The sequence below is a fragment of the Pelmatolapia mariae genome, linkage group LG16_19 (assembly GCF_036321145.2).
Source record: "Pelmatolapia mariae isolate MD_Pm_ZW linkage group LG16_19, Pm_UMD_F_2, whole genome shotgun sequence".
Taxonomy (NCBI): Eukaryota; Metazoa; Chordata; class Actinopteri; order Cichliformes; family Cichlidae; genus Pelmatolapia; species Pelmatolapia mariae.
The window spans coordinates 30546195-30562434 of NC_086241.1; the positions used below are offsets into that span (position 1 = coordinate 30546195).

Genomic DNA, 16240 nt, shown 5'->3' on the forward strand with positions numbered 1-16240 from the left:
TGTAAAGTTGCAAATAGAAATTTCCAGTTAACTCTGTCAAACGCTTTTTCTGCATCTAAAGAAAATATTGTAGTTTCAAGGTTTTTACTGTATGAGTAGTCTATCAAATTAAGTAAATTTTCTCTAGTCTCTTCGAGAGAGCTTTGCAGATTATTTTAAGGTCTACATTTATAAGGGATATTGGACGATAGCTTGAGGGATATACAGGGTCTTTGCCTGGTTTTAGCAGGAGATTAATGTTTGCAGAATTCATATTTGATGGGAGTCTGCCATTTTCTTTGATTTCCAACAGCGTTCTGTAAAAAATTGGGGCTAAAATCGTCCAGAATTCTTTGTAGAATTCTGCAGGAAAGCCGTCTGGACCTGGAGCCTTATTATTGGGCATACTTATCAGGGCTTCCTGGAGTTCACCTGGTGTCAGTGGCGACACCTCTATAATTGAAACTCTATGGTTTCAATTATAGAGGCCTAGAAAAGGGTTAACAACCCACTGGCAACCTCCTGTCACTAGCAACAAAATGTGCATTCTGACACTGTTTGCCGAGTGGTTGCTGGCTATCACTGGGTCAGAGTGGTTGAAAACAGCATCACCAAAAACCATTACATGATTGCTTTAATCACCAAAATGTTGCTGTGGCTACTCAGATGGAAGATTCCAGCTTTTCAAGTTGGCCTTGTTGCCAGGCAGCACAAACCAGTCTTCAGTTCTGTGTTACTATAACGACTCCTGTGTGGAGTGTGTCGTGAGAGCAGTGAGACCCAGCTGATTTGAACACAGGGATAAACACATCTCTAGGCCTGGCTATATTATCTTTCCTTCAACTTCTCCTCACCAAAGATAAGATTAAACTCAGAGTTTCTTAGATGAGTAAAGTTTAACTGAATTCAATATTTTTTGTGATTTTCATTATTTCGTTTTGGTTCAGCTTTACTAAATTCCTTTAATATAATTTCCTGCAATTAAAACCTGCATTGTGGACTTTTTAACTTTTGGAAAAACAATAAAGGTAAAAGTCCGAGGTTATTCTTATTGTTATTCACATCTTTTTATTGGTTTAAAAGATTCAAAAACAGGGGGGAGAGTACAAGTTTAAGAGCAGTAAACGTTAAGAAAAACACAATAGAATAGGTTAAGATAAAAAAGAATAACATACTACACGACAAGAATAAAATACTATATACCATCGAATAAAGTACCAACAAAATAGAATAAAATACCCTGTTATAGTAGGAAAAAATGAAAAAAATATTGTACTTGGTATTGCACATAAATATTGCAAAAATATAGCATATAAGGGAGACTGAGCGAAGGCTATCATGGTGTATTGGATGTTTGTGTGTGTCTGTCTGCACATGTGAGGTCATCTACAGAGACCGTGTTTTAGAGTCTGACAGCAGTTGGAAAGAAACACCTGTGAAATCTCTTGGTCCCACATCATGAGTGCTGCAGCCTGCCACTGAAGGAGCTACTCACTGCTGTCAGAGTCTCCTGCATGGGGTTGGAGATGTTGTCCAACAGGGATGACAGCTTAGCCATCATTCTCCTGTCGCTCACCACCTCCACTGGGTCCAGAGGGCCAGTCTCTGCAGCAGGTACAGCCTGCTCTGCCCTTTTCTGTAGAGGGCATCTGAATTGTGAGTCTAGTCCAGTTTGTTGTTCAGATGAACACCAAGGTACCTGTAGCTATCCACAGCCTCAATGTCCATATCTTGGATGTTTAGTGGTTGCAGTGGAGGATGTTTGTGCCTGCGGAAATCTACCACCAGCTCCTTGGTTTTACTAGTGTTGATCTGGAGGTAGTTCTGCTGGTACCAGACCACAAAGTCTTGGGTCAGTTCTCTGTACTCCCTCTCATCCCCATCAGTGATGAGGCTGACTATTACAGAGCCATCAGAGAACTTCTGCAGGAAGCACTGGGTGGAGTTGTCGGAGAAGTCTGCAGTGTAGATGGTGAAGAGGAACGGAGCCAGAAACGTTCCCTGTGGGACCCCTGTACTGCAGACGACCCTGTCCGACACACAGCCCTGAGTTCTCATATAATATGGTCGGTCGGGGAGGTGGTCCACCATCCATGTTGTGAGGTGATGGTCCACTCCTGTGTTCTTCAGCTTGCCCTTCAGAACTGTGTGAAGAATGGTGTTAAAGGCACTGGAGAAATCAAAGAACATGATTCTCACAGTGCTCCCAGCGGTCCCCAGGTGAGAGAGGGAATGATGTAGGAGGTGATTGACGACATCATCATTGACTCCAGTGCCAGGTTGGTAGGTAAACTGAAGTGGGTCCACTGATGTGAAGCTGTGCCAGATCGACGCTTGCCAGTATCTTCATCAGGTGGGATGTCAGAGCCACTGGCCTGTAGCTGTTGAGGTCCTTGGGATGTGGAGTCTTTGGCACTGGTACAACATAAGAAGTTTTCCAGAGCTGTGGAGCTCTCCCCAGCCTCAGGCTCAGGTTGAAGATGTGCTCCATCACCCCACACAGTTGATCTGTGCAGGACTTGATAACCCTTGAGCTGATACCATCTGGACCCACTGCCTTCCTGGCTCTGATCCTCCTCAGTTCCCTCCTAACCTATTCCCAAGATGGCGCGGCCACGTCCAGACGCCTTCCTGACCGCTCCGCTCCGACTATCCACTTTTCTTGTTTTTTACTTATTTTTTGCACTGGTTTACATTCCAAAATCCTCTAGTCTTTTAGTATACGACAGCAGATCACTTATAAACATCGGTGACAAGGTTGCACATCTAATCTTGGACACTTTTAAACCTGACCCATCCTGGCCGCCAGAGATTCTACGCGGCGCGGAGAACAACAAAGGACGGGCCGCTCATCCGAGGCGTAGAACAAAGAAGCGCCAGGGGAAACGCGCTGGCATTAGGAACAGACTGAGACAGCAGGCGCATCGCGCACCACTGCCCAGTATCCTACTGGCCAACGTACAATCCATGGAGAACAAGCTCGATGACCTAAGAGCAAGAGTCACCTTCCAATGTGACATGAGGGACTGCAACATTCTGTGCTTCACAGAGACATGGCTGACCCCCACCGTGCCGGACCAGGCCGTAACTCCGTCGGATTCATTCTTTGTGCTCCGCGCGGACAGAACGGCAGAGTCGAACAAAACCAAAGGTGGAGGAGTGTGCTTCATGGTAAACAGAAAGTGGTGTGATGCCAGGAGCATTTCTACTCTTTCCAGCAGCTGCTCGCCACATCTGGAATTCCTGGGCATTAAGTGCCGCCCTTTCTATCTGCCCCGTGAGTTCACCTCGGTCATCGCCACGGTGGTCTACATCCCACCCCAAGCAGACACAGGTATGGCTTTGTCCGAATTACATGATGTGCTGAGTTCACTTCAAAACAAGGATCCGGGCGCAGCCCTCATTGTAGCAGGAGACTTTAATAAAGCGAACCTCGGACAAGTCATGCCAAACTTTCACCAGCATGTCTCGTGTCCAACGAGGGGGGATCGAATTTTGGATCACTGCTACACGCCATACAAGCAGGGCTACAAAGCTGTCTCACACCCAGCTTTTGGGAAGTCTGACCACAACGCCATCTTCCTCATTCCCCAGTATAAACAAAACATATGGAGGGAAGAAGTAACCACGAGGGAGGTGAAACGGTGGTCTGCCCAATCAGAAGCTACGCTACAGGACGCACTCAACGACGTCAACTGGGACATGTTCAGAGCATGCGCAGTCGACATCAACGAGTTTACGGAAGTAGCAGTATGCTTCGTCAATATGCTAGCGGAGGAGATTATCCCCACTGCGAGAGTCACCACATTCCCAAACCAGAAACCGTAGGTGGACAGATCGATCCGCACTGCAGTAAACGCCAGGACCGCCACCTACAACGCGGGTCTCGCCACTGGCGATATGAGGGCCTACAAAGTGGCCTCATACGGCGTGCGGCGCGCGGTGAGAGATGCCAAACGCCGGTACCGGGAGCGTGTGGAGTCCCGCTTCCACCAGGGTGACACACGGAGTATGTGGCACGGACTACGCACCATTACGGACTACAAACCCAGGGACACTGCGCCGATCAACGCCGACTCTGCATTCACCAATGAGCTGAACCAGTTCTACGCCCGTTTCGAGGTTAGCCAGGCGGCTAATGCCATCTACCGCCTGACTACCGAGGACAGTGACGTCATCAGCGAGAGACCAGTGACCAGCATTGCGGAGCATGACGTCCGAGTGGCATTGAGGAGAGTTAACACAAGGAAAGCGGCGGGGCCAGACGGCATCACCGGCCGTCTGCTGCGCTGCTGTGCTGACCAGCTAGCAGGTGTGTTCACTTACATCTTCAATGAGTCCCTGGCGAAGTCTGTGGTCCCCACATGCTTCAAAAGATCCACCATCGTCCCTGTGCCCAAGAACAGCAAACCCTCATCCCTGAACGATTACCGGCCAGTTGCACTGACCTCGGTAGTAATGAAGGTGTTTGAGAGGCTGCTGAGGAACATCATCTCCTCCTCCATCCCAGACACCACAGATCCGCTCCAGTTCACCTACCGACCCAACAGATCCACTGAGGACGCCATCGCCCACGTCCTGCACACCACCCTCAGCCACGTGGACAAGAAACAGGGTAACTATGTGAGAATGCTGTTTGTTGATTACAGTTCAGCATTTAACACAATAGTGCCCTGCAGACTGTTCACAAAGCTGAGGGATCTGGGACTCAACAGCCGTCTGTGTGCGTGGGTGTTGGACTTCCTCACTGGCTGAACTCAGGTGGTGAGGGTGGGTAGGTGTGTCTCCGACAGCATCACCATCAACACAGGAGCACCACAGGGGTGTGTCCTCTCGCCACTGCTCTATCAATCAATCAATCAATCTTTATTTATAAAGCACTTTTCATACAAAACAAACTGTAGCACAAAGTGCTTTACATGGTTAAAAGCAGCCCACCCCACCCTCCCACTCAATCCCCGCACTCTCATTAACAGAAACGGTCATGGATACACACATCCCCCCCCCCCCCCCCCCCCCCCCACACACACACACACACACACACATATACACACACACACACACTTCAGACTTCTACAATCTGGTAGAAGGTTCCGCATCATCCGGGCAAGGACAGAGAGACTCAAGAGGAGCTTCTATCCCCAAGCCATCCGGGCCCTAAACCAACACCCCCCCCCCCCCCCCCCCCCCCCAGACACACACACACACCCACCCTCTCACATCATCTATAACTGACTGAGAGAGGACTCTCTTCCAGACACTCTAAACCCAGGCACAATGTACATTTCAAATTCCTTTAACTTTAAATATGTTTATATTGTCTATTCTGTAAAATAGTCAGATGTCTATTCTTATTAATGTACAGAATTCACCTGCTTGCTGCTACTACTGCACATTCACCCAATGTATATACTATATATATATATACAATGTTATTCCTCTACCCCCCCCCCCCCTTTTTGCACATGTCGAGGAGCGTGTCAGGATACATTTCACTGTGTGTTATACTTGTATAACTATGCATGTGACAAATAAAGAACCTTGAACCTTGAACCTTGAACCTGGATGGTCGAAAGAGACAGGCTGTAGTCGTGTGTTGGTTGTGTGGTGGATGCTGTGGTTGGGGGTGGGGAGTAGTGAGCAGGGTGAGTAGAGGAGGTGTGAAGTGACTAAGGTGTCAGAGGGGGAACAGCCGCAGTATGTGAGTGTTCAGCCGATGTCGAAGACTGCCTCCTGGATTAATCAAATCTGTTAAAAAAGTGATTTAGTTCATTTGCCCATCTCATATCCCCCACAGGCAGAGAGTTTTGATCTGTGTGGCCCATGATGGTTCTAAGGCCTCTCCAGACTTCACTAACATTATTCTGCTGAAACTGGTTTTCCATCTTCTGCCTGTAGCTGTCTTTCCCATTCCTGATCAGACCTTTCAGTTCTCTCTGCACCCTTTTCAGCTCCTCCTTGTCTCTAGCTTTGAAGGCCCTCCTCTTCTGCTTGAGGACAGCTTTAATTTCTGGGGTAATGCAGGGTTTGTTGTTGGAGAAACACTGCATGGTCCTGGTGGGTACGATGTTATCCACACAGAAGTTAATGTAGCCCGTAAGGCAGGTCACAAGGCTGTCGATGTCTTCCCCGTGGTTGTCACAAAGCACCTCCCACACAGTAGACTCAAAACAGTCCTTAAAAGCCTCCTCGCTCTCCTCCGACCATCTCTGCGCTGTGCAAGGCCGGTCCAGACAGCACACCAACCGTGGCCAGGGTAGGACCCTGGCACGCTGTGACCTTCGGCTCTGGCTGTGCGGGTCCCTCACCCGCCCGACCATCTCTGCACTGTGCGGGTGATTGGTTGCTCCCTGCGCACTAAGGGCTCATATACAGGAACAAGGTGCACCAGGTTGTGATCAGATCTTCCTGGGGGAGGGAGAGACTGACCAGGTGTTAATAGAAAATTGTAGTCAGTATAATCTTTTAATAATATAAGTTTGCATATGATAGAATACTGCATGATGACCTCGTTATAACTCAGACTGTTTTTGATTCACTGTGACCCGTTATCATGCAGGGAAGGAGCAGTACCTGCTAGATAAGAGCTTCATGAGCAGTTTCACTTTGTACCAGGTAGAGGAGCCTTTCCTGGCACACGCACACACACACACACATATCCGCACATGCTCACGCATCAACATTCCACTGAACAAACGTATTCACTCTTGTATTGCTTTGTATATAAATAAAGACCAGAGCGGTTACAGAGCGCGGATCGCAGGGCCCCCACTCTGGTGTGAGCGTTCTGTGATCGCCCTTGCAAGTGAAAACCACAGCGTCTGTGTGTGTTTCTACCTTTAGACTCTTAGCTGAAGAAGTGTCTTTAGAATAAATCACATTTATTTTGGTCCTTCGAGAGCCGGATCAGAAATATCAGAACTGTTATCTGTGACTCTGTTCCAGGATTTGGCACACTGTTTCCTGACGCTGTGGACCCAGCACCGAAGACTGTGCACAGCCCTCTTAGACGAGGAGGACCCGGGACGTTCGAGTCCGGGCCGGTCTGGTCCACGGCGGTGGGATTCAGTCTGACGATCCGAACCACCAGTGAGACGTCTGAGGGTAAGAGAAACACTATTTTGGTTAGGAATCGCCGTAATGAACCGAAAAATAAAATAGGTTAGGATTCGCCGTAACGAACCGAATTAGACTTAGGTTTTAGAGGTAGCCGTAATTACTTCGTAACAAATTGTAAAAGCGCGCAAATGTCTATGTGTGTATGTGTGTAGAAGTAAGTTGATTTTACAGCACAATACGCTGCTGAACTACTTCTATTTTATTTGTTTTCTTTGCTGAGGCTCACGTACTGGTGACAAAGGAGAACGGTTGAGTTTCATCTCGTAAAACTGATACCGCTTCACTGTTAGAAGTGAAGTCGAAGGCCATATCAGTAAACCACTCTGAAGTCAGCGTGCCAGTGACGGCCCAGCAAACACTTTGAAAATGGGGAATAAACAAGCAAAATTAACACCTGATGAGGAATGGTTAGAAAAACAACAAACAGGAGCAGGTAGAATAAGTGCAAATAGGTGGAGAAATCCATGAAAAGCAAAAAACCGCAGCTGGGAAGGGAAATGCAATCCCTCAGCTGTTACCCAGCTGAAAGCTGTCCTGAAACAAGAAATTACATTAACAAAAGACCCAAAGAAGAAATTAAAACGTGAAGAAGAATATAAACTTTTCCAAGCATGGGAAACTGAAGCTGAAAGGAGAACTGAAAATAAGAAAAAGAAAGAGGAAAATAAAAAACTATTTAAACGCACTTTCTTTAAAGGATTACTACCACCCATTAGGTCTCAAAAGAGGGACATTTTGTACGTGACTGTAAGACACAGAGACACACACCAAACAGTGACTTTAGCACTAAATGCTGGAAGTGTGGAAAAAAGGGACATTTTGCACGTGACTGTAAGACACAGAGAACGCCCGACACAGAATGATTAACTGCAACCACTGTGGCTGCCAGACAGATGAAAGAGAGAGACAGAAAAAACAAAATAAAATGAACAAAAGGCTAAATTGAATTAGAACTTAACTGTAATGTATTCAAACTAATAATAGCAAGGATAACAACCTGTAAACTGGTATTAACAATGAAACATAGTTGGGATGAAGACCGTGCCCAGACTGAATAGAATGAAAGAAAATACATAACTCACACAAACACATATTAAATGAAATAGAGAGATGCATAAGGTATATTAAGGTTGTGTCATTGTTCAGCCAAGGGAAGTGTGTGAAAAGGAAAATGTCTCCAGCTTGGGAGGGGGTGAAACTGCAGATCACCCCCAGCCCCTGATGGATGCAAAATAAAATATAAATAAAATATTGTAATATACTATTGCTGTTATATAAAAAGATAATAGCATTAATAATGAAATAATATTAATATGAAGAGGCACCTCAGTCAGTTATGATGTGAGGTGGATAATTGTTGAAAGTAGTCTGCATCAAGCTTAAGGTTTGCTCAAATTCAGTACAATGATATATGAGATGAAGAAAACAAAGAAAATATCTAAACTAATCAAGTGCATAGAGGCACTTGACCTGCTTGAAAACCTGTCATCCTAGATGAGACTTTGTTGAGATATAGAGCACACCTATAGTAACAACTAACAAGCTAAACCCTGTATACAACAGCTAAAGCTACACAATTGAGAAGCTGAATTAAATATATGGTCACTGCTAAGCGGATGAGCAGGTTACACATTTTTTAGAGCAGGAGCTGCATAAGAACACATCAGAGGGAGGGAAACAGCTATTAAAGCTCAAACATGCAGCTGTCTGTGGGCTCAGTTTTTTCCCCTCATACTTCTGATTTGTCTTTGGCAGCAGCCTTTTTTGCATCCTGACTGATATGTGTAAAGCGTTCAAGCCATCAGTAACTTGTTTTTGTTTTGTTTTGTTTTTTGTTTTGTTGGTTTGAAAAATGAATAAATTTGTGATCATACTTGTGGATCACAGTGACACATAATGATTAGGCATATGATTTACTAATGCAGATGTAATAACTTTATTCTAAAATTCAAGGAGAACAAACAAGAACAACATCTTCAGTTGTGTCTTGTTGTTGTTCTGTGTAGTGTGCTGAGTTTTGTTTTTTGTTTCTTTTGTTGCTTGAGTGATGAGTACTGTAACTTCTGAAGTAGCTCTCACCATGCGTCCTTGATGATGATAAGTTCAGAGCCAGCTGAGAGCTGGGTTGTCTGTTTTGTTTTAGGTGACAAGGCAGAAAAGTTAAAACTTAGTTTCTTGTTTTGAAAAAAAAAGAAAAAGAGGAGGTTTTGTGTTTCTCAGCCAAGAACAACTACAATTTCATTTTCTGTTTTGAGACAGGATAATAATAATAATAATAATAATAATAATAATAATAATAATAAAACAAAGAGTGATGTTTTGTTTAAGTGTTGAAGAAAGCTAATACTGCAACATAACATCTAGTGCATGATCTGCGAGCAATAAATGAAATCATCTTATTTATCTTTAAATAAACTCCAATTATGGAGACCTGAAGTCACATGCTTAGGGCACACCCTCTCAGGTGAAGGCAGAAAGCTACTAAACAAAGAAAAGAAGCTATACAAAATGCGCCACAGCCACAAAACTAAGCATTCACATTCTTTCTGACTCTTTGTGAGCCTGAGTTATGACCTTGGCTCCCTGTTTTTCTGCCTCCACCAAAGGTGGGGGTGACGCTCCCGTGGCATGTGCTCTGTTCTCCTTACTATCACAAAGAAGAAAAAAAAAAGAAAGAGAGCCCCCTACTCTCTGAACACAATATTCTCTTCATAACTCGGCAGTATGAAATGTCATGAAACAGTGTAACTCACTCACAGTAAATCAGCAGTATAGGATAATACAAACCTATCTAATAGATCTGGTGATTTTCACATTCTTTTAATTAGGAGGTGTGATGCAAACTGAAACTAAATACTGATTACACAAGAAGTATGATGTGGCCTACAGCAGTATCATGATTCACTCATTTTGATTACAGGTATAATGTAATATATGACAGCATAACAATCTCACAACTGCTACAAGCACATTTACCTTTCTTAACACACGCGAGTGAAAGGCAGCTGTTAAGAAAATGCTCTTTTGGGTGAGACAGGCCCAGAGGCCCTGCATGCAAGCGTACTAACACACATACATGCAATGAAGAACAGCTTACACTATAGCACACACTATACATGCGCCTATATCTCTCATTAGTGTTAAAACAGGGAAAACTTAATAGTTTTGTTATCAAATGCTGAATTTATCCACTGCTGACATTTAACTCTCCAGCTTGCAGGACAATAGCTGAAACGTTTGTGAAAATAGAAAAGAAAAGAAAAAAATAAAAGAGAGAGTCTGGTATGACCAAGCAGTAATCAGACAAATTTAGTTGGTAATACAACAAATTTAGTGGTTAAGAGAGTCAAATTGTGAAATGTTTTCTGCTGATTGAATCATACAAGTGATTACTGAAGGAAGGAAAATTCCTTTTTTGTGCTTTTAAACGTGATCTTAAGAATTTTAACATGTACCTGTGTTGTCCTGTCAACTTGGTGGGTTATGAGTTGATTATATCGTGAGGAAAAAAAAAAAAAAAAAAAAAAAAGGGGGCCTGGCCCAGTGTTTCTCCCCTCTCTGAATAACACAGCCAAAACAACATCATTTTCCTGTTCGTCTGTTTTTGTTTTGTTTTTGTTTTTTCTCTTTATGTTTAATTACAGGCTTAAAGCCGAAGCTGACCTGGACTCCTGCTCTCCCCTCTACCATCTTTGACGTGACCCTGACCAAATGCTGCAGCAGCTAGACCCATAACAACAATCTGAAAATGTCAACAGTGCTACAGGAAAGCGATCTCATGCAGCAGAGACGGAGAGCGTTAAATCCAAGGCCCGTTTCACTACACGGGGGAGATTTCCAGACAGTTTCAGCTGACAGAGCTGTGACGAGACGTACATTAAGCCCGAATGAAAAGTAAGGCCGAGCAAAAGAATGCTGACCTTGATAACTCTGCATTAACACTGTGCAGGACAGTGACGGACCAACACGGATGATCGGGCAGCAGAAGAAAGGGCGTGCCAGAGACAGGAGGAGCAACTGAGGTCAAAAGGCACCTCAGAATGGACAAAAACACAGAAGAAGATGCAGGTTTTGGGGCCAGAACCAGGACAGACTGAACTTTGAGCAGCAGCAGCAATGGTCACAAACGGACTGAAAAGGAGGAGGGCAGGACCCCAGGGCACGCTTCAGGCCGTGGTTTACCCAAAACACCAGAACAGGAAAGTGATAAACATACACAAACATACACATCTACACACACACTGACTCAGAATGAAGAGAAACACACACCTGAACAGACGTGCACTCGTTGATTGAGTAAGAAATGACACACACACACACACACACCAGACAATGTACACTCATCAAACATGACTGATGCCCTGAATGCCTTGAGACAGATCCAGCAGGCCCAAAATCAGGACTATGTAAATAATACAAGTGACTGCTAAAAAGACTACTACTCCCTTTTCACTGTGCAATACTTTTTGTTAAAAACCAACGGTGCAATAGACTTCAATACTTGAAATAATTGAAATAATTGCAATTCCATTGTATTCTTATTATTATTTATTGTATTTAACCCTTTTGTATATTGTTCTTTATATATGTCTCTGTATTTATATATGTGTATATATAGTATTCTGGTCACATTCTGTAACTTGTGTCGGTGGTGTACTATTTGGAAACCGAATTTGCAAAGAGGAACCGAATCGAGGGATTAACACAGTTCTATCTTATCTTATGTTACTCATTGGAGTTGGAGTATTTTTACTTTTATTTTGTGTTTTTGTAAGATGTATCCTGCCATGTCTAAAACTCATGATTAACCGCATAATTGTTTCCACTGTTGCTGCATACATAGCCGTGACAAATGATGATGATGACTCCGACCTGTTGGAACATGAAGACTTTGTGTGATTAATGATGATGTGACAGAAAATGTACAACAAGGTGTTACATACTGATATCTCACTTAAAAGTTATACGTGACAACAGGAGGGAATGTCAATAGAAAATTGTAGTCAGTATATTCTTTTAATAATATAAGTTTGCATATGATAGAATACTGCATGATGACCTCGTTATAACTCAGACTGTTTTTGATTCACTGTGACCCGTTATCATGCAGGGAAGGAGCAGTACCTGCTAGATAAGAGCTTCATGAGCAGTTTCACTTTGTACCAGGTAGAGGAGCCTTTCCTGGCACACGCACACACACACACACATATCCGCACATGCTCACACATCAACATTCCACTGAACAAACGTATTCACTCTTGTATTGCTTTGTATATAAATAAAGACCAGAGCGGTTACAGAGCGCGGATCGCAGGGCCCCCACTCTGGTGTGAGCGTTCTGTGATCGCCCTTGCAAGTGAAAACCACAGCGTCTGTGTGTGTTTCTACCTTTAGACTCTTAGCTGAAGAAGTGTCTTTAGAATAAATCTCTTGACACCAGGTTAGCATCGTTATAGCTCTTCCATCTTATTAGGGAGTGATCTCACATTTCCCATGATCACAGAAGGGAGAGATGTCTGTAACATCTCCGATGCGACAACGCTCCCTCCGGGCACGACACCCCCGTCTCTTCCTCCTCACCTCACTGGGGATGTCAGGTCTGTCCGCCAGTAGCACAGCTGCGGCTGCAGGGCACAGTGCTAACAGCTGATCCCTAATATAAACAAAGGAGCCATGCCCCGGGTATCCAAACACAGGTGAAAAAATTGGAAAAAGACAGAGAAAAATGACCAGAACTCGCACGAAACAGTAGTGCATGATGGCAGAATCTAATTACTAAGACCTAAGTTAAAGGTTAAGAGAAGTAAAGAGGAAAATAAGAAAGAAGCTCAGAAATTAGCAGAGCTGCCGTAAGAATTCAGTCTTAAAGTACAAAAGAAATCACTGCCAAGTCATACTGTATTTCTGAAGAGAGTCGTTAAAAGTATTTTTCAAATGTTCAAGCTTCAGATGGAACATAATATCCTCTATCCATAGCTTATGAGCTGGAGGGGAAGCTTATTACCAATTGAAAAGTATGAAGTGTCTTGCAAGTAGGGTGATGAATACTATTGCATTTGTCATCGGGTCTGCCATGGTATGTTTACAGTAAAGATATGACGGCAGACCCGATGACTGTTTCTTGCTTTGCATCATTCTCAACACTTTTATTCTATATAGACTTTTTATGCCGGCGAAGCGTGATTGCGGATGCCACTCAGGTGCGTCCGCCTCCCCTGCAGCAGCACCGCAGACAGGGGACTAATTTAGATGCAAACTTCTTTAAAAAACTAGATGGGAAATCTATATGGACCGGGCAACTTAGCATATTTCAATTTCTTGATAGCCTTATTGTGGTGTGAATGAGACACAGCGGGTTCAGAAATTGTTAATCAGAGCCATCTTTATTCATTCCGGCTGCAGCTCACAAGCTGCCAGCCGCACATATTGTCACACCACAACTCTCTCAACCCCTGCTTCCCCATGGTTTTAAATACAGCAGGTTTGATAGCGGATGCCGTGCAGGTGCGTCCGCACGGCACCGCCGACCACACCTCACCACACACCCCCATCGCCAGATTGAGGCCGGGGAGCCATCTGGCCAAAACTACTACTCCCCCTAACCAGCTTCCAACATGGCGACAGGGCCGTGTCCCTTCCGTAGGCTGCCCACTCCTGCAGTGGTGGCAGCGACGCTGGTCTGGAGACCGGCCACGCCTCCAGCAGCGACGGCAATGCTGGTCCGGAGGCTGACCACATGGCGAGCTGGCACGACCCTGCAGGGACGGTCATGAGCCCCTGCTCAAGCGGCTGGGCCGGCATCTGTCACTCTGGAGCAGCTCGCGCCTCGACCTCGGACCCAGGTCGAGCAGGCTCCCCTGGCACGGGTACCTCCGTCTCCCCACACAGTTCCTCCACCGCTCCCGGCTGGAGAGGACCCTTGTGTGTCTCCTCCATCTCCAGCTGGAGCAGCTCCCCCACCTCCAGCGGGCACGGACCCTCTCGCTCCTCCACCACTCCAGAAATCATTAATCAGAGCCATCTTTATTCATTCCGACTGCAGCTCACAAGCTGCCAGGCGCACATAATGTCACACCACAACTCTCTCAACCCCTGCTTCCCCGTGGTTTTAAACATGGCGAGCGTGATAGCAGATGCTGTGCAGGTGTGTCCGCACGACACCGCCGACCATGCCTCACCACACTCATTTATTTCTGATGGCGTAATGTCATTCTTCAATTTGGATTTATCCGAATGAGAGTGTGCATAGCCAAATTACAAAAAAATCTTCCACTAAGGCTGCATTACAGGCTTCAGAAGTATACAAATTGTCATAAAATGACTGAACTGAATATTAATATAATTTGGGGTGGTAAGTATGTTTCCACATTCATCCTTTATTGCTATAACAATGAGGATTATTCTTTATTAGTGTAAATAGCTCCCACAGGTTACCCTGCCTTCCAAGCTACTAAAATAACACCAGAAATAACAAGTGCCATGTTAAATAACAGGTTAACAGGTGAGACTGACATGCTACTCAGGTTACGTCTTATCAGGGTTAGTATGGAAAACACCTGGCTGATTTCGAGGTAGTCAGTACTGGGTGAGTCCCCTCACCCACATCAGCATCAGAATCCTGCATTATCCACTGGGCAAGACTCATAGGATCAGGGATTAGGACCTTTTTTTATCAGTGAGCTGAAATCAACATCCTGTATAGGGGTTTTGTGGGCCTACCGATTGACAAGTGGAGTCAATTAAATAACTGAGACTTCCATTTCTGACCTAGTAGAGAGGGGTTAGGACACAATAAAAGAAACACAAGAACAACATATCCAAAAGGAATGTAGAAAAGAGAGAGAGGCAGGACTACAGGAAGAAAATAGTGAAGCTATTGGCCAAGACGAAGGGAAGGGGGAAATCAATGTCCACTAAAAACTGAAAGAAAGAAGAGGGGAGGAGTTGAGAGGATGTGGCATGAGGATCAGTTATATTACTAATTCTGGTCACAACTCTGCTAGAGCTGCAGCTCTCTGCAGGTCTGTGGAGATGGATATGCAGGATGGAGCAGAGCTCTGCTTTCCACAACTCTTCAACATCTCCTGCAAGAAACCCACAACTCCTCTGTCTCAAGTTTTGCTCCTTTATATTGTTGTGTCCTCAATGTCTCTGCTAACTGTGACTCTCAACCTGCTCGTCATCATTGCAGTCTCCCACTTCAGGCAGAGTTTCATATTTTTTACCTGCTGCTGTGGCTTTACAAGTCTATACTTGATTTGTTATACCTGTTTGAATAGTTTCTTTCTGTTGATTTTTTTAAAATTATATTTCCTGTCTTTCTAGGCAGCTCCACACACCCACTAACATCCTGCTCCTCTCTCTGGCTGTCACTGACTTTCTTGTTGGTCTTCTGTTTATGCCTGGAGAAATCCTGCGAAATACAGCTTGTTGGTTTCTTGGTCAGCTCACATGCTCTCTGTATAATTATTTATCCTACATCATTGCCGCTGCCTCAGTGGGTAACATGGTGCTGATATCAGTCGACCGTTATGTGGCTATTTGTGACCCTTTGCATTACCCCACCAGAATCACTGACAAAAGAGTGAAACTCTGTGTCTGTCTGTGTTGGCTCTGCTCTGTTTTCTACAGCTATGTGATTTTAATAGATGATCTAAGTCAACCAGGCAAGCATAATTCTTGCTTTGGAAAATGTATAATTTTCATTGAATTTATTGCAGGATTTGTTGACCTTGTTTTATCATTTATTATTCCACTTACTGTCATTGTATTTCTGTATATGAGAGTATTTGTGGTGGCTGTGTCTCAGGCCCGTGCCATGCGCTCTCATGTTACAGCTGTCACACTGCAGCTCTCAGTGACTCTAACAGCAACTAAATCAGAGCTAAAAGCAGCCAGGACTCTGGGTGTTCTTGTTCTTGTGTTTCTAATATGTTTCTGCCCATATTTCATTGTTTCACTTTTAGGAAATGAGTTGCTCAATAGCTCATCTGCATCCATTGTGATATATCTGTATTATTTTAACTCCTGTCTAAATCCTTTGATTTATGCTATGTTCTACCCCTGGTTTAGAAAAGCTGTGAAACTAATTGTGACTCTACAGATACTGCAGCCTGGCTCCTGTGAGGTCAGCATACTGTAG

At 44.5% G+C, this 16240-nt stretch overlaps 1 protein-coding gene across 1 annotated transcript; it reads left to right on the forward strand.

Annotated features, from left to right (window-relative positions):
• Window positions 1–15129: 15129 nt before the first annotated feature.
• On the forward strand, window positions 15130–16240 carry LOC134645650 (trace amine-associated receptor 13c-like). The gene is made up of 2 exons (XM_063499179.1): window positions 15130–15302; window positions 15424–16240. Exons 1-2 carry the CDS (start codon window positions 15130–15132, stop codon window positions 16238–16240), a joined length of 990 nt encoding a protein of 329 aa, XP_063355249.1.